The sequence below is a fragment of the Oncorhynchus tshawytscha genome, linkage group LG26 (genome assembly GCF_018296145.1).
Source record: "Oncorhynchus tshawytscha isolate Ot180627B linkage group LG26, Otsh_v2.0, whole genome shotgun sequence".
NCBI lineage: Eukaryota > Metazoa > Chordata > Actinopteri > Salmoniformes > Salmonidae > Oncorhynchus > Oncorhynchus tshawytscha.
In genome coordinates, this window is record NC_056454.1 from 33,789,827 (window position 1) to 33,813,840 (window position 24,014).

At 44.0% G+C, this 24,014-nt stretch overlaps 1 protein-coding gene across 3 annotated transcripts; it reads left to right on the plus strand.

Moving 5' to 3' along the window:
- Nucleotides 1-1,295: 1,295 nt before the first annotated feature.
- LOC112225566 (protein HEG) lies at nucleotides 1,296-23,041 on the plus strand. Of its 3 annotated transcripts, XM_042306497.1 has the most exons (15): nucleotides 1,357-1,884; nucleotides 9,720-10,249; nucleotides 10,562-11,267; nucleotides 11,436-12,548; nucleotides 12,744-12,860; nucleotides 13,676-13,813; nucleotides 14,976-15,079; nucleotides 16,367-16,422; nucleotides 16,638-16,798; nucleotides 17,570-17,704; nucleotides 18,953-18,995; nucleotides 19,098-19,135; nucleotides 19,314-19,401; nucleotides 19,594-19,771; nucleotides 20,501-23,041. In XM_042306497.1, exons 1-15 carry the CDS (start codon nucleotides 1,548-1,550, stop codon nucleotides 20,642-20,644), a joined length of 3,888 nt encoding a protein of 1,295 aa, XP_042162431.1. In that variant the 5' UTR covers nucleotides 1,357-1,547; the 3' UTR covers nucleotides 20,645-23,041. The 3 variants fall into 3 exon arrangements, with proteins under 3 accessions (XP_042162432.1, XP_042162431.1, XP_024245392.2); XM_042306498.1 differs by having other exon boundaries at nucleotides 1,296-1,437; nucleotides 9,720-11,267; XM_024389624.2 differs by having other exon boundaries at nucleotides 9,720-11,267.
- The last annotated feature ends 973 nt before the right edge of the window (nucleotides 23,042-24,014 follow it).

Here is a 24,014-nt window from a genome sequence, read left to right on the forward strand (position 1 = left end):
CCTATATAGAGCCTTACTTTTGACCAGGACCCGTAGGGCTATGGTCAAAAGTACTGTACTGTATAGGGAATAGGGTGCCATTTAGGATTCATCCATATTGTAGTGCAGTATGTTTGTAGAAGCGTCATAGGCCTGCCATTTATGTTGAGCTGGTCATGAGTAGAAAGAACCAATACATTATAAAGTAGTAATAAAGCATCACACCTGCAAGCTTTAAGTACACTGTTTGTGTCATGAGTACCTAGCACAATTGCCTACATTACAAACGCTCATAATTTATGCTTAGAACAAATAATAAAGCATCATAGCCTACTAGAAGACTTACATTAACGTGTTACTGATGTATTTAACCGGATTAATCAGATGGCTTTCTAATTCTATTCTATTCTAATGTCCTTTCCTTCAGGGTTGAGCTTCCTCAGGACCAGATTTTCGTGACACTCTCTCTGTCAGGAGTCGGCATGGAAACTAGGCAGCTGATGGAATAAACCTGGACTTTGGCTCTCGGGACCGCTACCACCAGTCTTCTTTTATTGAACCAGACAAGATGGCACACCTACAACTCAACTGATCATCAAACCTCTGGATGGCTGGTCCCATCACAGACCATAGTAGCCTGGTCCAAGATCTGTTTAGCTGTCTTAACAACTCACGACAATGACCATAGGAGTTGGCAAAACAGCACTTGACAGATCTGGGACGAGGCTAAGGTAATGTCTCATTCTAGGCCTTATAGACAGATTATAATCTGTCAGATTGAAAGATGAAATTCTACTCTACTGTCATCAAGGGAGTTTTTCCTAGCCACCGTGCTTCTACATCTGCATTGCTTGCTGTTTGGGGTTTTAGGCTGGGTTTCTGTGTAGCACTTTGTAAAAAGGGTTTTCTAAATAAATATGATTGATATGGATTTTTACAGGTCTCTGTGACTGAGTGAGGCAATCCATGGAATGTTTACTTAAATCTGTTGACCTCATTAGAATATCTTTCTTCATCTGCTTGTACGTAGCTGTGTGGTTGGGGATGTCCCCATTGCAAGCAACTGTAACCATTTGGAACTTTGTTCACTAGCAACAATGTAACATTTGCAGAAATATCAAGTCGACATTTCATCTGAGAGGTTTGCACTCCACACTTGTGGGCATGCATGTAAAGTCTACTATAGTATCTTACACTGAAGAAATCACAGCAAAATACCAGATTCAGAGATTCTTGATATTCTGAAGTCTAGTTGAGTGTAACAATAGCCCACATCCCGCGGAACCTCAGCCTACTAGGGCGGAATTGGGTGGAAACCACTATCGCTGATGTGTGTGGGAGGAGCTTGGCGCCTATGATGTGATAACAGGCTTCTGTTTCCAGCACCATTGCACCACTTCACGGTCTGCAAAACGTATTCAAATTCATCGGATCAACTGATGTTTAGGGTCTCCGAAGGTATTTAAAATTATACATTTTTGAAAAATATAGTTTCTGATGGTGGCTGTGGGCACTTCGCTGCTACTTGTTTGGAATATACGCCTACCCGCCGCCGTTTTCGGGTCGTTATGATTATGGAAACCTGCTATTTGAGTCACGTAGTCCTAACCCGTCTTTCTCTGTTGGTCCTCTTGGTCGTTCTGAGACCCCTCAATGCGTGGATTTACACCTCCAGCAGCAACGATATGGATAGGGCACTGGTAACGGGGGTATACTTCTCTCCCCGGGTTACTAACTCTGAAGAAATAACTGCCATAACTGCCTTACCAAAATACTTGTTTACTACTCCGGCAACTTCTACGGACTTTAGGGAGGTATCATCACCATCATCTGGAGCAGAACTCCACCACAGAGTCAGGCACTCCGATGAGAATGAGACACGGGCGTTGAGTGAAGACAAATTAGGTAAGGTGCAGTATGGTACAGACATATGGAAGAGTGCACCCTTGGGCTTCGAAAACGGGACAAGAGTTCTACACACTGTCCCATCCCGTTATGTGGCAAGGAGTGACAATATTTAAACCTCAGTCATGATTTGATCATTGTATGTAGAAGCTATAACGGGTGGTTTATTACATGTTTATATGATTATTGATCAACATTCCTTGGGTCCACTTGGACTAATTTAAAATAACGGCATTTAGGCTGATAACCCCAGAACAAAATAAGAAAAAACATGGATACATTTAAAATATGGATACAATGATTGCGTAATTTGCTGACAGTCAGAAACCAACATTTAACTTACTAAATGACTAGGTTATATAAGGCCATATCTGTGGGCTATCAGAAGTGTACTTGGAATTCCCCACCTGAACCTGGTGGTTTTTACACACTGACACAAGCTTCTAACCATGTTTCCCCCCTCCTGTTTGATGGTTTTGGTGGGTTATTTTCTTGTAATCTAGTGCAGGCATCCCCTCAGAGAAAATCAACTGGCCTTGTCCCCTGTCATTCATGTATATGCCTATGGACATTTGATGTAGCCTTATCTAAGCCAAAATAAGGTCTTCTTATAATAGTATAATTCATCATAGTGATCATTTGAGTCATTATACTAAAATATCATAGGCAGCTGATAGCCTAAAGTAGATTAGAATTACACACCTTGTATTGAACAACTTCCAAGGTTTACCTTTCAAACCAATCAATGTATTTGTTGACTCATGTTTCAGGACTCTGCTAGAAATGTTGTCTACCTCCATAAATTCTTATGAGGTATTGCCAGTGACTACATGTGGAGAAAGTATTAACTCTTTCGGTGAATAATTGTTCATTAGTTATTATAGCTTCCTTGTAAGCGTACTATGGCCACTGCCAAGACGTCTGAACCTTTATGGCACAGGGGGCAGTGTGCTTGCCTATTACCTGCAGGGTTGCTGGCTCAAGTCCAGTTCTCGTTGTCCCTTCTCAATCACTACATCGGTGGCAACAGCTGGGATAACCACAATGTCTCTCAGGCCTTTACCGGAAGAATGCCTCAGTCTGCATTGGAGTTTGTGAGAGAGGTACATTTTCCGCTTTTCCAGAAGGTGAAGAGTGTCATCTCTCCATATAGAAGTGTAACAGAGTGCATTCTCTTCTGTGGCGAACAGGGCGCAAACCAGCAATCATCTGCACAACAACATGCACTAAGCCTACAGAACTCAAAGCCAACCGTTTTAGCCAGCAGAGCAAGAGCCACTCCGTGAGTGACAGTTGGCTTTAGATCAGGGAAGGTGTGATGTCACAGATGTACTCCAGCCAACATACTATGGGCAACTATCACATCCACTTTATAAGTCACTGTCAAGAGGTCTGAGTCTGGACCTTTATGGCTTGCCCTGAAACCCTGGTCAAAAGTAGTGCACTATGTAGAGAATGGGACCAGGGAATAGGACCAGAGCCCGGTCAAAAGTTATGATGCATTTCCATACAGGATTTACCCCAGTGTTTTACCCAGAAGGCTCAGAATTTTCTGTTTTCATCCACGGGGGCCGGCACCTCTGTTTCACTGGGCCATGGCTCCGGCAGACCTGCTTTCACCTGGGGCCAAAGCCAGGCCACTGATACTTTTCAGCCAGCATTTACATAACACTGACTGACTGTGACCTTTAACACCTTCTCACAAAGCATCTGTTTTGGTTATGCAGAGGTTGTTGATTCTGCATGCATCAGTTCAGCTGGGCCTGACAAAACTCGATAGCCGAACCGAAAGAGTGTGCTCACATACTCCCTTAAAAGATCTTCACTTGAAACATTTGGAAAAAGTGGCAATAATACTGTTTGTCACTTTTGAGACGTCGTAGCCAGTATACACTTCCTCAAAATAGTCAGAATTAATCTAAGATAACTCAAGAAATCTGTCATGAATTTTTGCCGAGAAGATTTTAATCGCGCAATGTTTGGTGCAGTATTACGCAATGAAAAAAATGTGCATGAAAATGAGTCATATCTCATTGAATGACAACAAAGACTTTATTGAAGAATCCCTACTGTTGACCAATTACCTATGAAGGGATGTAGACTTCGGCTCTGAACTTCGGCCTGCCTCCAGAAAAAAATGTGTCTGCACGAACAGCCGAAAAAACCCTCACTGAAGTCCAAAACGAACAAAAATGTCACAAAATGTCATCATAATATATGCACAAACTTTTTCAACCATTTTCGGCTGGGAAGCATGTGGACGCCTTTACTGTCAGCCCTAGCTATGGAAACACAATTACACTAGAGTTTGTATTAACATTAAACACTGGCAACTCACTGGTGTGGCGGTAAGTCTCCATGGAAATGCGGTATAAATTCACTATAAAGAGAATCGGGTGCCATTTGGGACAGAAGCCATTTCATCATCATCATGAACTGGGAGCCACAGAAGTAAAAAAATAAAAATAACTAAACACACAAAAGCTAACTTCTTGGTCCTGCCAGCACCAATAGTGCTCCATTCCAGTCTGCTTTTGATTACAGTGTACTGAATGCAGGGCTAAGCCAGCCAGTTAGCCCAGTGGACTCCATCCAGAGAGCTTTAGTTTAGAGGAAAATGGCCTAATGCTCTAAGAGTGTGTCACAAATGAAACCATATTCCCTATATATTGCACTACTTTTGACCAGGGCACATACAGTGCCTTCAGAAAGTATTCACACCCCTTGACCTTTTCCACATTGTATTGTGTTACAGCCTGAATTTGAAATGGATTCAATTGAGATTTTTGCGTTACTGGCCAAGTGTCACGACTTCCGCCGAAGTTGGTCCCTCTCCTTGTTCGGGCGGCGCTCGGCGGTGGACGTCACCGGTTTTCTCGTCACCACCGATCCATGTTTCATTTTCGATTTGTTTTGTCTTCATTATACACACCTGGTTTCCATTCCATAATCATTGTTCCCTATTTAACCCTCTGGTTTTCCCCCTTGGTTTTGTGTGTGTTTGTTATTGTCAAGTTGTGTCATTTTGTGACCTGGATTATTTTGTCTCCTTTATGGAATATTGTTTTTGAGTAAAGTAACAGTTATTACTCATCTTTGTGTCCTGCGCCTGACTCCGCCTTACCCGCATCACCTAGACATTTGACACCTAGACACAATACCCCATAATGTCAAAGTGAAATTATGTTTTTAGAAACGTCTACAAATTAATTAAAAATGAAAAGCTGAAATGTCTTGAGTCAATAAGTACTCAACCCCTTTGTTATGGCAATCTTAAATAATTTCAGGAGTAAAAACTTGCTTAACAAGTCACATAATAAGTTGCATGAACACACTGTGTGCAATAATAGTATTTAACATGATTTTTGAATTAATACCTCATCTCTGTACCCCACACCTACAATTATTTGTAAGGTCCCTCAGCCGAGCAGTGAATTTCAAATGGAAATTCAACCACAAAGACCAGGTAGGTTTTCCAGATCCTCGGAAAGAAGGGAACCTATTGGTTGATGGCTAAACATTTAAAAAGCAGACATCTAATATCCCTTTGAGCATGGTGAAGTTATTCATTACACTTTGGATGGTGTATCAGTACACACAGTCACTACAAAAATACAGGCGTCCTTCCTAACTCAGCTGCCAGAGAGGAAGGAAACCGCTCAGGGATTTCACCATGAGGCCAATGATGACTTTAAAACAGTTACAGAGTTTAATGGCTGTGATAGGAGAAATATGAGGATGGATCAACAACATTGTAGTTACTCCACAAAACTAAACTATTTGACAGCGTGAAAAGAAGGAAGCCTCTACAGAATAAAATATTCCAAAACATGCATCCTGTTTGCGACAAGACACTAAAGTAATACCGTAACATAAATGTTTCAAAGCAATTCACTTTTTGTCCTGAATACAAAGTGTTATGTTTGGGGAAAGTCCAATACAACACATTACTGAGTAATGTTATGGGTATGCTTGTAATCATTAGGGACTGGGGAGTTTTTCAGGATAAAAAATAAACTTAAAAGCAAAATCGTAGATTTCCACAAGACACTAGGAGATTAATGCACCTTTCAGCGGGACAATAACTAAAACAAGAAGACCGTGAATGTTCCTGAGTGGCCAAGTTATAGTTTTGACTTAAATCTGCTTGAAAATCTATGGCAAGACTTGAAAATGTTTTTCTAGCAATGATCAACAACCAATTTGACAGAGCTTGAAGAATTTTGAAAATAATATTCATTTAATGTATTTAACCTTTATTTTATGGGCAAATATTATACAATCCAGGTGTGCAAAGGTCTTAGAGACTTACCCAGAAAGACTCACAGCTGTTATTGCTGCCCAAGGTGATTCTAACATGTTTTGACTCAGGGGTGTGAATTGTTTATTTCTAAAAACGTGTTTTAATTTGGTCATTATGGGGTATTGTGTGTAGATGTGTGATAAAATATATTTAATGACTTTTGAATTCAGGCTGTATGTAACACAACAAATGTGGAATAAGTCCAGGGCTATGAATACTTTCTGATGGTACTGTACGTCTCTGGTCAAAAGTAGTGCACTATATAGGGAATACGGTGCCATTTGGGACGCATCCTAGGTCTCTCTCTCTGTGGAATGACTGTACCGTTGCTGTACTCTTTTTCCCGCTATCTGCATACTGTCTGACAGCCTGACTGTTTGAATGTGTCATTGCTATGTGTTACATTCAGGATGTTATCTAGCACAGACAGCGCTCTTCCTTGGCAGTGGCAGTAGGTTATTGTTCCAAAGCTCCCCAGCAGCAGTGTTGAGTTAGTGGAGAAGTGCCAGGCTGACAGACAGGCAGACAAACAGGCAGGCTGCCACAGAGTAGAGGGGTGGAGATTTCAGGCCCCAGACCATCTATAAACCCAGCTTTAGGCCTAGGTGGAGTTTGTAGGCCCTAGTAGTAGTGGTGATACGGACAGGAACACACCACACCCGGGGTGTCTGTTTTGTTCTCATACCATGAAATAGCCTACATGTGTCATCTTCACGTGTAGGCCAAGAACTACTGCCCTATCTTAGTAGTATGAGGCCTAGAACTGCAATATCTTAGTAGTAGTAGGCCTAGAACTGCTATATCTTAGTAGTAGGAGGCCTAGAACTGCAATATTTTAGTAATAGGAGGCCTAGAACTGCCATATCTTAGTAGTAGGAGGTCTAGAACTACCATATTTTAGTAATAGGAGGCCTAGAACTGCTATATCTTAGTAGTAGGAGGCCTAGAACTGCCATATTTTAGTAATAGGAGGCCTACAACTGCCATATCTTAGTAGTAGGAGGCCTAGAACTACCATATTTTAGTAATAGGAGGCCTAGAACTGCTATATCTTAGTAGTAGGAGGCCTATAACTGCCATATTTTAGTAATAGGAGGCCTAGAACTGCCATATCTTAGTAGTAGGAGGCCTAGAACCTCCATATCTTAGTAGTAGGAGGCCTAGAACTGCCATATCTTAGTAGTAGGTGGCCTAGAACTGCCATATTTTAGTAATAGGAGGCCTAGAACTGCCATATTTTAGTAATAGGAGGCCTAGAACTGCCATATTTTCGTAATAGGAGGCCTAGAACTACCATATCTTAGTAGTAGTAGGCCTAGAACTGACATATCTTAGTAGTGGTAGGCCTAGAACTGACATATCTTAGTAGTAGTAGGCCTAGAACTGCCATATTTTAGTAATAGGAGGCCTAGAACTACCATATCTTAGTAGTAGGAGGCCTAGTCATGTATCTTTACAAACGGAAACTTAATTGGAAAAAAATAAAGCAATGAACATACCAATTAATTGTTAGATTTAAATGAGATTTGTATACATTTTGGCCTTTAGTCCCCAAAACCTGTGTACTACGTCACAAATGTGTATATATGTGACCGACCGGCTTGATTCGGTCTTATGTTTTACATTGGATAAAAGTAGAGACAGAGCTAGAAAATGGCATATCATACACTACAGTTGAGGAACAATGGGAAAGTAATTCTGCTTTGAAAGTTGATAAACCTGTAACCTCACTTTTGAGAAAATGGCCCTTGAGAGGCCAAATGGCCCTGGAGAGCTCTTCTTTGTCTACACCCATTTTGCATCGTTTTTACCCTCTTAAGCCTTAGCCCCGCCCATCTCTTTAAGGATTCACATGTGAGGCCATGTAATAATCAACCAAAGATTTCAAGACTAAAGGCTGGTTTATACTACAGGTGTATTAATGAATTAAATCTGGAGTGCCAGAGTGCACCCTGGGTGTTCATAACCTCAGAGCGTTGTCACAGATCATACACGTAACGTTAGCTAGCGAGCCATACAGCTGATGTTAGCTAGCTACCTAACAGTATGCTTTAACTTGAAATGAAAATTATTTTCTGACAAAATTTGAAATGTGTAATATCTGAAAATGTAGCTAGCTAGACTGTCTTACCTGTATACATGTATGGATGTTTCTCCCTCTCTGTCGCGGATGCCATGGTTGCCCTTAGTTTGAAGATGTAATCCAGAGACAGGTGTTTTATACAGCTTTCTGTGTTCTCTTTTTGACTCCCACTGCATATTTGCAATCAAAGACCAGAATTTTCTCCATCTTCTTAGCTATCATACTCTAATTCCACCGGGCCTTCCACTGATTTCAAAACTCGGTCCTCCAGAAAGTGGAGAGCAACACTTTGATATCTTTAAAAAAAGCAGTGTTAGAAAGGATTATCTACAAATACTGACCAGCTCATGTTATAGACAGAAGCATGCTACATGGCAGACCATTCCGAACCCATCTGCCGGCATGTCCAGCCCATCCATTATCTCTGCCAATCATGGCTAGCGGGAAGGTTCCTTTCTTTTTCCATGGCTAAACCAACTAGGCTCATAATTTAACCATTTTATTTGTTTACAGATGGCATACAAGTTTGTTATTAAGGCACATGAAAGTTCACATGTTCCAGAAGGCATTTCTGCCAAAAAACACATTTTGATAAATAAATAATAGTTTACGTTCAAATGGCTCTCCTGTCAATTAGTGACTCTCGACATACGCCCAGTTTCCTGAAATGAGTCACATATGTGCACCCTATCATTGCTCTCTCTCTTTCGCTCTACTGTGTGTGCGTCTTGCTAGCTGTCACTTAAATGGCCGAAGGGCTGAAGCTCATTGGCTGAAACTCAAATTGCTAGAGGGCTGTCCAAATAGGGGTACATGTAGGCAAGATGGCAGCGCACATCTTCCAAAAAACGGTCACTTTCAAACTAGGGATTTCGTGGCTAATTGAGGTAAAACCGTAATTCTGCTTATAGATTATGCATGTATTAACTACACATTGACCCATCCATCACAAAGCGGGAGGTTTAAAAAATACTAGCGGAGCATGTCTTTAACTGACTGTTTTCAAAAAGCCCCCAAAAACTGTGAGCCAGAGAGCAAACTCTGCTTCAATATGAACCCAAACAGCGTCTGCAGTTTGACAGTATTATAACATCTATGGCTTCTGCTATGTCAGCTTAAGGAAGGAAATGGCAAAGTCCCAAAGGCCAGAGTCACCTCCATATTTAGGGCCCAGGCTTTTGTTAGGGTAGACAGGCCTGGCTGCCAATTGTTCTCCAACCAAAATCAGAACAGCTGCAGGCAGCAACTCCTGACATCTTCCATTTTAAATTTTGAAGCAAGATACAACCTCTCTGGGGCCATCTGGTGGTCCAGACATTTAGGTTTTTGTTTTGGGTGTCTTTCTTCCCAACTTTTTATGTAGGCCTATGTTTCACATAGCTTTCCTTGAATACAGAAAACACATACCTGTCATCCTTTTTTAATTGTATTTATATATTTATTCTTCAGCCACTGAACAAAACATACGTCTCTCCTCGGGCTCAACCAGTTGGACATCAGAAGGAACCCTTGGTTTGTCGACGGAGCAGAGGAGCTCTACCATTGTAGTGTCTACAGAGGCTACCACACAGTGGGAGGACAAGACCAGACTAACACCAGACCACCTACCAGAGGCCTACTCTGGGCTCCCAGCACAGCTCAGGGCTTTGACTGAAACAAAACGCTCAGTAGAACTTAAGTCTGTGTCTGTTACGGAAGCCAGACCACCTCAGGACAGCCCTGATGCTGACAGCAGTCTCAGAGGGGACCAGTCCACAAACCGAGGTACTGTGGATCTCAGAGAAGACCAATCCACAACCCAAGTCACCGTGGGTCTCAGCGAGAACCAGTCCACGAACCAAGGCATTGAGGGCCTCAGAGAGGACCAGTCCACAAACCGGGGTACTGTGGGTCTCAGAGAGGACCAGTCCACAAACCGGGGCACCTTGGGTTTCAGCGAGGACCAGTCCAATATCCGAGGCACCATGGGTCTCAGTGAGGACCAGTCCACAAACCGAGGCACTGAGGGCCTCAGAGAGAACCAGTCCAATATCCGAGGCACCATGGGTCTCAGTGAGGACCAGTCCACAAACCAAGGCACTGAGGGCCTCAGAGGGGACCAGTCCACAAACCAAGCTACTGTGGGGCTCAGAGAGGACCAGTCCAATATCCGAGGCACCATGGGTCTCAGTGAGGACCAGTCCACAAACCAAGGCACTGAGGGCCTCAGAGAGGACCAGTCCACAAACCGAGGTACTGTGGGTCTCAGAGAGGACCAGTCCACAAACCGAGGCACCGTGGGTCTCAGAGAGGACCAGTCCACAAACCAAGGCACTGAGGGCCTCAGAGAGGACCAGTCCACAAACCGAGGTACTGTGGGTCTCAGAGAGGACCAGTCCACAAACCGAGGCACCGTGGGTCTCAGCGAGGACCAGCCCACAACCCGAGGCACCATGGGTCTCAGAGAGGACCAGTCCACAAACCGAGGTACTGTGGATCTCAGAGAGGACCAATCCACAACCCAAAGCACCATGGGTCTCAGCGAGGACCAGTCCACAAACCAAGGCACTGTGGGCCTCAGAGAGGACCAGTCCACAAACCGAGGCACCTTGGGTCGCAGCGAGGACCAGTCCACAATCCGTGGCACCATGGGTCTCAGAGAGGACCACTCCACAAACCAAGGCACCGTGGGTCTCGGCCAAGGACAGTCAACAGATACTCTCAGGCAGGAACAGTGGACCGACCTAGGAACCATGGCTCTCCCCATCCCTGTCCACACCGACCGCACCTACATCTCCTCCACTATGAGTCGAGCGGGAGAGAGGACCTTACTGTCTGTGAGCTCCAACAGCACCTCCATGTACCCTAAGGACTCCACCTTGGGCCTCCCGACCAGCCGCACCGATGCCGGGGCTGGGGATGTCACCGACAGGATACCCTCCACTGGACCTGACCATGGGCATGACGCTACGTCTGGGTCTGACTCTCACCCCCACTCCAACACCAACTCTTCACAAGGTAAACAACCTTCTGAAATTCCCTCTTTGTGTATATGTATATACAGTATGTATATGTCTACCGGGGAGAATGGGATATGCAAAATACTAATTTCCATTTCTCATGTTGTAAATGGACAAAAAGTAATCTTCTTCTCCCTCTTCCTCTTCTTCTACTTATTCTAAACAGAGAGGCCTGGTGGTTTGTCCTCCAGAGGGACCAACCCGCTGACTGAACCCCCCAATGTGACCCAACAGCAGGACCTCACCTCTCTGATTTCGGAGGGAACCCCCTACTCCACCCCCCCTCTCAGCGTGGCTGATAACCACAGTAGACAGGACACAGACACAACAGACTCCAGTCAGCCTTCCAGAAGCAGGACGTCCCAGACAGAAGATGGGGTCCCTGATTCTTCACAGCCCCCCTTCCTATTTTCAGAAGGACCCAGTCATCCCAGCACCAACACCTCTCAGGGAGGAGATAGAGATACTCCCTCCATCATGGTCACCGGGTCTGGCACTTCCACAGAGTCCTCAACAGGTGCCCTCAGCACCCAGGGGGGCCAGGGTGAGACAGAAGGAGTCACATCACTCCACACAGAGGACACACCTACCATCGTAGGTCTGGCTCTAACTACTGCTCACCCGACGCTACGAGAAAGTGCCACCGCCCTGGACGACTCCCTGTCCCGGTTCATCTCAAGCCAGCCTCCCTTTGTCCCCAAGACAGAGCAGCCATCGCCAGCGGTGACCACAGAGGTCCTGATGTCCACCACATCCGTTACCGTTACGATGACGTCACAGGTCACTGAGGAGGAGACCTACAGATTTACTACGGCAACCAGCACCACACTGACACCCCCTCTGGTTACGACAAGGATGGTTCAGCTTAGCACCACCTCCGTCGAAGCTCAGACTCAACCCACCACCATCCCTACCACCATTACCACTGAGACCACTCTGGGTCTCCAGACCTCGGCTTCAACCCCCCTGCGCCCAGCTACACTTCAGACCCAGACCCAGGAGCCCTCAACAGGGGTGAGCTTCACTGACGTCACCAGCTTCACCGATGTAACCACCTTGCACCTGGAGACCAGCACGGCCACACCGGGGAACACCACGCCCCACAGCGGCCAGGACATCACCACCACCACTACTACAGCCTCCTCTTCCTACAGCCACAGCACCACCACCAGGAGCACAGTGGAACTGCACACTACAGGGAAACACACTGACAGGGGGACCACTGAGGTAGAAGTGACCGCAGCTCCAATGGACATCAGATCTACATCTCAGACACCAGGTTTGTCAACAATATATCTTTTAAAACTTTTATTCTGCTAAAGTTAGTTTTTCCCTGAATTTAGCTGGAAACGTGGAATTAAGATGTGTGTATTCCCAAAGCCTAATGACTGTTGTTTGGAACAATGAAGAAAATCTATGAACTGCATTGATATGAGATGCAGTACATCAGTCTGAATCCATCTCTCTTCTTTAGGTAGTGCCTGTGAATCCAACCCCTGTCTGAACGGAGGTGAGTGTGGAGAGACCTATGGAGGGAGGGAATTCACCTGTTACTGTCTGTCAGCATGGACAGGACCTAGCTGCAATGAGGGTGAGTTCAACCTATCATTCCCAGCCTTCTAGGCAGAGTTCACCTGTCCAGTGTTTGTGTTCTTTTGCCCATCTTAATCTTTTCTTTTTATTGGCCAGTCTGAGATATTACTTTTTCTTTGCAACTCTGCCTAGAAGGCCAGCATCCTGGAGTCGCCTCTTCCCTGTTGACGTTGAGACTGGTGTTTTGCGGGTACTATTTCATGAAGCTGCCAGTTGAGGACTTGTGAGGCGTCTGTTCTCAAAATAGACACTCTAATGTACTTGTCCTCTTGCTCAGTTGTGCACCGGGGCCTCCCACTCCTCTTTCTATGGCAGCAGCACAACATGGTAGCAGCACAAAATATGGTACAATACAAACATTATTGGGCACAGACAACAGCACAAAGGGCAAGAAGGTAGAGACAACAATACATCATGCAAAGCAACCACAACTGTCATTAAGAGTGTCCATGATTGAGTCTAGGTGACCCTAGCAACCTGGCTGAGTAACAGAGGTGTGAACAACCTGTATACAACCCATAGGGAGATGGATGCCTAATGCAGCAGCTATAGAGCCCCAAGTCTCTTGGCCCAGGACCCCAGAGAGTTTTAGTGAGGGTTTAATGATTCAAGTTTTGTGCAGTTTTGTGTAACTGATCTCTGTCATCTGTCCTCTGTCAGCTGTCCTCTGTCCTTGTCCTCTGTCTATGTAACTTTGTTGCTTTGTTTGTCCAGATGTGAAAATGTCTTTATATTGCTGATTGTATTCACTATAGTCATCTTGTCCTCTATGTTCACACTGCCCTCTCTGTCCTCTGTCTCTGCTGTGTCCAGATGTGGATGAGTGTGAGATTGGCCCCGGCCCCTCAGGCCCATGTCCCAGTGACTCTACGTGTGTTAACACCAGGGGCTCCTTCAGCTGCGAGTGTCCCCTGGGCCTTGACATTGAGAACGGACGAGACTGCACGCGAGGTACGGCTTAACAAACAGTACATACAGCCTTTGTTTACGGTCTCATATGACGATAAAAATATAAACAATATTTAGCTCTTTATTTTTGGGGTGATGTTAAAGTAAGCCAGTTGCACTACATACAACTAAACATACATGCTTTATTTACAAGTCTCATATCACATGACAATATAAACAATACGTAGGGCCTTGTTTAGGTTATATTAGATCAAATCAAATAAAATTTGATTGGTCACATACACATATTTAGCAGATGCAATTGTGGGTGTAGCGAAATGCGTGTGTTCCTAGCTCCAACAGTGCAGTAGTATCTAACAATTCATAACAATACACACACGTCTAAAAGAATTGAATTAATAAATATATGAATATTAGGTCGAGCAACGTCGGAGTGGCAATGACTAAAATACAGTAGAATAGAATACAGTATATACATACAGTATGAGATGAATAAAGCAGTACGTAAACATTATTTAAACATTATTAAAGTGACTATTGTTCCATTATTAAAGTGGCCAGTGATTCCAAGTCTATGTATATGGGGCAGCAGCCTCTTAAGGTGCAGGTTTGCGTAACCGGGTGGAAGCCAGCTAGTGATGGCTATTGAACAGTCTGATGGCCTTGAGATAGAAGCTGTTTTTCAGTCTGTCGGTCCCAGCTTTGATCCATCTGGATGATAGCGAGGTGAACAGGCCGTGGCTTGTGTGGTTGATCAGGTTATGTTATAGGTTATGTCAGCCACCATCAACTAGATTGTAGATTTTTTTTCAAAACAAGATGATTGGGGGGTGGAACATAATTACAAATAATTTGTAGACTGCAAATTGACTGCTATTAGCCCAAACAGATATAATATTTTACTAAAACATGATTTCCAACCTTGCTTACATTTGTATACGATCACGTTTCTCTCTATTATGCGTCAGAATACTTTGGAACAAATAATTAAACCACCCGCGGGGCAAATTCGATGCAGGGGTTGCCAGTTGGGGGACCCTGGGTTATGTTATTAGGTAATGATAAGATAAGACACTACTAATCTTATTGATGTATTCATTCTCAATAAAGGGTTAGCTATATTTCATTAGTTGAAAGAAATGACTGTAAACTTTAGAGACAGTCTTGAACCTTAGTTAACCACAGTGTCTGTTTACCTCTACAGCAAAAACTTTCTTGGGGACGTTCAGTGTCAACAACTCTCACTATGACCCACTGCTCTCCCGGAGCGCCACACTGCATGAGATCCAGAGAGAGATCAACCAGCTGGTAAGGACAGGGACAGGCTGGGAGTTGCATAAGGAGGGAATATTCCCTGTATACCTTCCTGAATATTCCCTGTATACATACCAGAATATTCCCTGTATACATCCCTCAATATTCCCTGTATACATCCCAGAATATTCCCTGTATACATCCTTGAATATTCCCTGTTTACCTTCCTGAATATTCCCTGTATACATCCCTCAATATTCCCTGTATACATCCAAACAGCTTCTATCTCAAGGCCATCAGACTATTAAACAGCCACCACTAACATTGAGTGGCTACTGCCAACACACTGTCAATGACACTGACTCTACTCCAGCCACTTTAATCATGGGAATTGATGGGAAATGATGTAAATATATCACTAGCCACTTTAAACAATGCTACCTTATATAATGTTACTTACCCTACATTATTCATCTCATATGCATACGTTGATACTGTACTCTATATCATCGACTGCATCCTTATGTAATACATGTATCACTAGCCACTTTAACTATGCCACTTGGTTTACATACTTATCTCATATGTATATACTGTACTCGATATCATCTACTGTATCTTGCCTATGCTGCTCTGTACCATCACTCATTCATATATCCTTATGTACATATTCTTTATCCCCTTACACTGTGTATAAGACAGTAGTTTTTTTGGAATTGTTAGTTAGATTACTTGTTCGTTATTACTGCATTGTCGGAACTAGAAGCACAAGCATTTCGCTACACTCGCATTAACATCTGCTAACCATGTGTATGTGACAAATAAAATTTGATTTGATTTGATTTGATTTGAATATGCCCTAGATACATCCCTGAATATTCCCTGTATACCTACCAGAATATTCCCTGCATACCTTCCTGAATATTCCCTGTATACATCCCTGAATATTCCCTGTATACATCCCTGAATATTCCCTGTATACATCCCTGAATATTCCCTGTAAACATTCCTGAATATTCCCTGTATACATCCCTGAATATTCCCTGTATACATCCCTGAATATTCCCTGTAACCAGTAATTTTGGAATCTCTCAAGAATGTTGGTATGTTTGCTAGATTACTGGGAGTTTTGCAACCCTAGTGTGGAGAGAGGAATGACTATCACTGACATTGTGTATTGTGTATTTGTTGTAATGATGCAGCAAGCCTGTTCAATCAATTTGATAGATGTATTAGGAATGTAAGGAAGACATAGTTAATGTATTATAAATAATTAAATGTGATCATGCCCAACTAATAATATTTAGACCCCCCTCTTTTTTCACTCTTTTTTTTTTACAGCTCAATGCCTCATTATCAATTCTGCATGGTTACCGGCGCTCTACTTTGAGTAAAAAGTGAGTTTCTTCTCCCCCCATAAGATTGTCTTTGCACAACATGCATGACAACATTGCATGTAAAGTGTAATAAAAAATCAAGCAATACCAATACACTCTTGATACATTTAAAAGGACTTTATTGTAATGGATGTTCAATAGAACAACAACTCTGACGCTTTTTGGGATTTAAATGGACTTTAAATCAAGTTTGCTGTCATCTGTGTGTGTTCCAGAGGGGAAGACGGAGTTCATATCTCTGCTGTCAACATGTTCTCCCTCTCTGCTGACGTGACCAGCTCTGAGGTCTACGACAGCATACAGATGTCTCTGAACAACTGTAACAGCACTGCTGGACACTGCAGAGTGGTGATCACTCACCAGCTCTCCTATCAAGGTACAGCACTCTCTACATCCCTCTGTCATGTGCTCTCATTTATTTTTTTTGTCATTTAGCAGATGTTTTTATCCAGAGCGACCTACAGTTGGGGTTAAGTGCCTTGCTCATGGGCACATCAGTTTATTTTTTATCTAGTCAACTCAGGGATTTGAACCAGTGACCTTTCGGTTAATTACCCAGCACTCTTAACCCCTAGGCTACCTGCCACCCCGCTCGTCTTCCTCCATTCATCATCCTCAGTCCTCCTCCCTCGTCTTCATGACCAATCCTCTCCTCTTTACTCTAACCCTAACTCTTACCCTGAATGACTATAACGGCGAGAGCATACAGATGTCTCTGAACAACTGTAACAGCACTGCTGGAAACAGCAGAGTGGTGGTCACTCACCAGTGCTCCTATCACGGTAACAGCACTCTCTTACCTCCATCTTCCTCTCTCAACTTCCTCCATCCACCGTCTTCCCTTCTTTCACCCTCAGCTTCATGACCCATCCTCATCTCTTTCCCCTAATCCCAGTCTTAAAGGATTAGTTTATCCTAATTTCAAAATGACATATTTGTTTTGTTACCTTCTAAGCAGCCTGTGGGGACAAAGGCAGAATTCAATCCATGCATTGGATTTGTGTACGCCATCACTGCCACCATCTGCTAACTTTAGCATTTTCTAGGCAAAAAAACAATGAACGTCAAACATTAGCATGTTTTACATTTCATACCTGACCCTGCTACAGCCATCCTAATCTACCCCTCTCCTATCTCTGCTCCTCAGTTGAGAGTCTGTGTCTGGCCCAGAACACTCAGTGTCACCTAGAGCGTTCCTTCTGTGTCGACTCCAATGGGACAGCCTACTGCCAGTGTCAACCAGGGTACTTCAAACTCAACCCTGAGGACCAGTCCTGCCTAGGTGAGGCCTGAAACGAGGATAAGGTGGAGGGTAGTCCTACATCTTGTCTAGGTGAGGCCTGAAACGAGGATAAGGTGGAGGGTAGTCTTCCGTCTTGTCTAGGTGAGGCCTGAAACAAGGATAAGGCGAAGGGTAAGTCCTACATCTTGCCTAGATGAGGCCTGAAACGAGGATAAGGTGGAGGGTAGTCATCCGTCTTGCCTAGGTGAGGCCTGAAACGAGGATAAGGTGGAGGGTAGTCCTCCATCTTGCCTAGGTGAGGCCTGAAACGAGGATAAGGTGGAGGGTAGTCCTCCATCTTGCCTAGGTGAGGCCTGAAACAAGGATAAGGTGGAGGGTAGTCCTACATCTTGTCTAGGTGAGGCCTGAAACGAGGATAAGGTGGAGGGTAGTCTTCCATCTTGTCTAGGTGAGGCCTGAAACAAGGATAAGGTGGAGGGTAGTCTTCCATCTTGTCTAGGTGAGGCCTGAAACGAGGATAAGGTGGAGGGTAGTCCTACATCTTGTCTAGGTGAGGCCTGAAACGAGGATAAGGTGGAGGGTAGTCCTACATCTTGTCTAGGTGAGGCCTGAAATGAGGATAAGGTGGAGGGTAGTCTTCCATCTTGTCTAGGTGAGGCCTGAAACGAGGATAAGGTGGAGGGTAGTCTTCCATCTTGTCTAGGTGTGGCCTGAAACGAGGATAAGGTGGAGGGTAGTCTTTCATCTTGTCTAGGTGAGGCCTGAAACGAGGATAAGGTGGAGGGTAGTCTTCCATCTTGTCTAGGTGAGGCCTGAAACGAGGATAAGGTGGAGGGTAGTCTTTCATCTTGTCTAGGTGAGGCCTGAAACGAGGATAAGGTGGAGGGTAGTCTTCCATCTTGTCTAGGTGTGGCCTGAAACGAGGATAAGGTGGAGGGTAGTCTTTCATCTTGTCTAGGTGAGGCCTGAAACGAGGATAAGGTGGAGGGTAGTCTTCCATCTTGTCTAGGTGAGGCCTGGAAGGGTGGAGCAAGCAGACGTTAAAGCATACCATAGCAAAACGTTCTGCAATGTAAAACAAAAAACACGTAGTCCCTGCGGGGTTTCAGTGCGTTTTCTTCGTTTTGGTGCCTCGTGAATATGACCCAGCCTCGGTCAAACATATCTTATGTCAAATTTACTTTATTTATTTTCATTTCATTTTAGCAGGCAGCTTTTTGAAAAGAAAATGTATTATAAATCAAGAATGTTGTTGCTTTGAAATGATTGTAAAATGACATCTTACAGAATGCGGTGATGGTCTGAAACGGGTCAATGGAACCTGTGTCAGGTAAGCAGTGACAACTCTTATCATCTAATCCACTGGACCATTCCATTAATACATGTTATTAATGATTTTTTGTTCTTATATTTGGTTGTTTATATGTTTCAGGTGCACATTTGGATTTGGAGGATTCAACTGTGGAAATTGTAAGTAGGAGACTTTAATGACTTAAATTATAATTTAAGAAGTGTGAGAAAAAGATATAATGGAGAATCAAGACAACATTTGAATCACTTAACTCCTTAGTTGTTGTCATGGTTATTCTTTCTGCACTCACAGTCACACCGTAGACCTCCAGTTTAATCATAACATTTTGTCTTCTAGTCTACAAGCTGATAGCTGTGGTGGTATCGCCAGTAGGGGGTGCCCTACTCCTTGTTCTCATCATCGCTCTCATTGTCACCTGCTGCAAGTACGATTCCATGACACTATTGCTGTAGTTATAACCATTTTATAACACAGTAGTAAGAGGACAACCACTAATTCCTTATTCTCAGTCCATGTTGTGCCATATTAGAAAAATGTAATTGACCACACAATTTTTAATAACTGTTATAAGTGTTTATAAAATAATTGAGTGAACTTATAAACATTTTTTTTACAGGAAAGACAAGAATGACATCAACAAGATCATTTTCAAAAGTGGCGATTTTCAAATGTCGCCGTACGCAGAGTTCCCAAAGAGTAACCGTGTTTCTATGGAGTGGGGGAGAGAGGCCATCGAGATGCAGGAGAACGGTAGCACCAAGAACCTGCTACAAATGACAGACATCTACTACTCTGTATGTATAGACACTACTACTCTGTACATATAGAATCTACTACTCTGTACATATAGGAACTACTACTCTGTACATATAGAAACTACTACTCTGTACATATAGGAACTACTACTCTGTACATATAGAATCTACTACTCTGTACATATAGAAACTACTACTCTGTACATATAGAAACTACTACTCTGTACATATAGAAACTACTACTCTGTACATATAGAAACTACTACTCTGTACATATAGAAACTACTACTCTGTACATATAGGAACTACTACTCTGTACATATAGAATCTACTACTCTGTACATATAGGAACTACTACTCTGTACATATAGGAACTACTACTCTGTACATATAGAAACTACTACTCTGTACATATAGAATCTACTACTCTGTACATATAGGAACTACTACTCTGTACATATAGAAACTACTACTCTGTACATATAGAAACTACTACACTGTGCATACAGTATACGTCTATGTACTCTATGTATAAAGATCTATTCTCTATAAGCACAGACATCTAGCGGTACATAAAGAAACAAAACACAATGTTAACACATAAACATAGCAATTCTCTAGAAGACAATAGACAAACCAATTAGACAGAAGGGCCACTAAGTTTGTTATTTTTGGTCCACCATAGCAGGTAAGGATTAGCCTACACCGCTCTCTTTCTCTCTCTCACCCCCTCCCGTTGATACTGACCACCCCATATCTGTGTTGCAGCCTGCGTTACGTAACTCTGACCTAGAGCGTAACGGCCTCTACCCGTTCTCTGGCCTGCCAGGCTCCCGTCACTCCTGTATCTATCCCGCCCAATGGAACCCTTCGTTCATTAACGACGACTCACGACGTCGGGACTACTTCTGACGCCCAGCTACCCCGCCTCTGGTCCTGCCTAGCCAGCCAACCCCACCTCTGGCCCTGCCTAGCCAGCCAACCCCACCTCTGGCCATGCCTAGCCAGCCAACCCCGCCTCTGGCCTTGCCTAGCCAGCCAACCCCACCTCTGGCCATGCCTAGCCAGCCAACCCCACCTCTGGCCCTGCCTAGCCAGCCAACCCCACCTCTGGCCCTGCCTAGCCAGCCAACCCCGCCTCTGGCCTTGCCTAGCCAGCCAACCCCACCTCTGGCCATGCCTAGCCAGCCAACCCCACGTCTGGCCTTGCCTAGCCAGCCAACCCTGCCTCTGGCCTTGCCTAGCCAGCCAACCCCACCTCTGGCCCTGCCAAGCCAGCCAACTCCGCCTCTGGCCCTGCCTAGCCAGCCAACTCCGCCTCTGGCCCTGCCTAGCCAGCCAACTCCGCCTCTGGCCCTGCCTAGCCAGCCAACTCCGCCTCTGGCACTGCCTAGCCAGCCAACTCCGCCTCTGGCCCTGCCTCACCAGCCAACTCCGCCTCTGGCCCTGCCTAGCCAGCCAACTCCGCCTCTGGCACTGCCTAGCCAGCCAACTCCGCCTCTGGCCCTGCCACACCAGCCAACTCCGCCTCTGGCCCAGCCTCGCCAGCCAACTTTGCATCTGGCCCTGCCTCGCCAGCCAACTCCGCCTCTGGCCCTGCCTCACCAGCCAACTTTGCATCTGGCCCTGCCTCACCAGCCAACTCCGCCTCTGGCCCTGCCTAGCCAGCCAACGCCGCCTCTTGCCCTGCCTACCCAGCCAACTCCTCCTCTGGCCCTGCCTCACCAGCCAACTCCGCCTCTTGCCCTGCCTACCCAGCCAACTCCACCTCTTGCCCTGCCTCACCAGCCAACTCCGCCTCTTGCCCTGCCTCGCCAGCCAACTCCACCTCTGGCCCTGCCTCACCAGCCAACTCCACCACTGCCATAAGCCTAATTTACACACCTTCTACTTCACTTCAACGTCCACACAAGGTCCGCATCTGCGCACCTCCTTGGCAAAGTGTCCAAACGGACAGGAGTGGACATTCGATTTTGCATAATTTTGTTTGAGTGGACCAAGCGGACAGCTTAGAAGTGGAAGGTGTAAATTAGGCTTTAGCCTGGTCCCAGATTTGTTTGTGCTCTTGCATACTCCATTGCTGTCCTTGTCAAGCCAAACATGGCAATGAGTGATAAGGAGTTGGCATGGTAGCATAAACACACTGGCACGCAGGCTTCCACTGCCTGGTCTCCAGTCAACCGCATCCATGATTAAGTGCACCAAAAACACTTCACACTGATTTGATCAGTGCAAATTTGATCATATGATTTGATCGTATGTCAAAAGCAATAATAAAAGCAATCCATAAATGATAAAAGTTACGGTGTATACCGTGTATTCATAATATGTGGATGCATGTCTGTCTGTTCTGCAAAGTGTGTGTGTGTCTGTGTGTCTGTGTGTATCTGTGTGTGTGTGTGTGTGTGTGTGTGTGTGTGTGTGTGTGTGTGTGTACTGAAAAAGCAGGTTGAAAAGAGAATGCTGCAAAAAACTTGTTTTGTGTGTGTCAAGTATTGTTACATTGTGTAAAGATATTTAACGGCATGTCAGATGGAAAATCAATGTACTGTATTTGTCAGATGAAGAATAGATGCACCAAAGTGGTTTCCTATGACACATTGAATGATGGTCAAGCTGCTGTCTGTCGATCGGAACAGTACAACAGTTTTTGTAATTTATTGAATGTATTTCAACAGTTAAAAATGTATGAAGACATTTTCAACATGTTGCATTGTCAGATGGACTCATACCCCACCCTGTTCTGTAGGGACAAACATCTGAAGTTTGGAACACAAAAGGCTGTGTGTGCGTGTGTGTGAGTGGATGCGTGTGTGGATGTGTGGATGTGTTTAACTATACTTGTGGGAACCCACATTTGACTAACTGGGGATATTTTGTTGGTCCCAACAAGGTCAAATGCTATTTCAAGGGGGTTTAGGGTTAAGGTTAGAATTAGTGTTAGAGTTAGAATTAGGTTTAGGGTTAGGATTAGGAGCTAAGGGTTAGGTTTAAGGTTTGATTTTCAGGTTAGGGTTAAGATTAGGGTTAGGGTTAGGGAGAATAGCATTTTGAATGGGGCTGAATTGTGTGTCCTCACATGGTTCGTTGTACAAGACTGTGTGTATGTGTGTGAATCTTGGATTCATTCAGTTCAATAAACATGCTAAGTGTCAGCTCTCATTTATGGTTTGCATAGAGATGTACTATATTTGTAGATAGAGTACCCTTTTATATCTTTGTTGTTTTCCTTCTAATATGAATGGTCTATTACCTCTGGCGTTTTAGTCAGACATGCATATTTAATAAATAAAAGAACATTCTGTACAATTGCCTGTCTGTTGACTCTTTAAACATGATCATTGGGGGAAGTTATGTTTGCATGATCACACTCAAGCTCAGGGCCCATATTTGTAAAGCATCTGAGAGTAGGAGGGCTGATCTAGGATCAGTTCTGCCTTTTAGATTATAATGAATATATATATTTATATATATATTTATATATATATATATATATATATATATATAAGCAATCCTATTCTGAGTCGGTTTATGAATACAGACTTCATGTGTTCATCTCATAGTGATGTGGGCTATGTCTTGATTTGATTTGATTTGGTATAAGAAATATGGTGTAAAAATTCCCACCAGCCCATGCCTCTGCCAATCCACTACACAGTCAGATGAGGGTCATCACAGGGAATTCCGCAGGGATTTCTCGACTTCCTTTGTGCTCTGTGGAACTTCATTGATTTCTTGAGCTGCCAATTATCCTCTGTAGCCTTGGCTATTATTATAGCCGGTCCATAATTATTGGCACTCTTGATAAAAATGAGCAAAAAAGACGCAAATACTGAGCTATAATTGTTTCCTCAACAAAATTGGGAAATCATAGTATTTTATGCTAATACAATTGTTCAGAGAAAGAGATTTTGTTTATGAAGTAATAAAACAAATCTAAAAAAAGATAAGAGGTCAAAACTCTAGCACCCTCCCCTTGCAAGGATAAGGACACAGCCTTTTCTCAAATGTTGTATGAGATTGGGAGGGATCTTAGACCATTCCTCCATGCAGAATCTTTCCAGATCCTTGATATCCTTCATCTGTGTTTATGGACGGCCCTCTTCAATTCACACCACAATGGGGTTCAAGTCAGGAGACTGAGATGACCATTGCAAAATGTTGATTCTGTGGTCAATTAACAATTTCTTTGTGGATTTTGATTAGTGCTAGGCATTATTGTCTTGCTGGAAGACACTCTTTGGACCAAGTGTCAGCCTCCTGACAGAGGAAACCAGGTTTT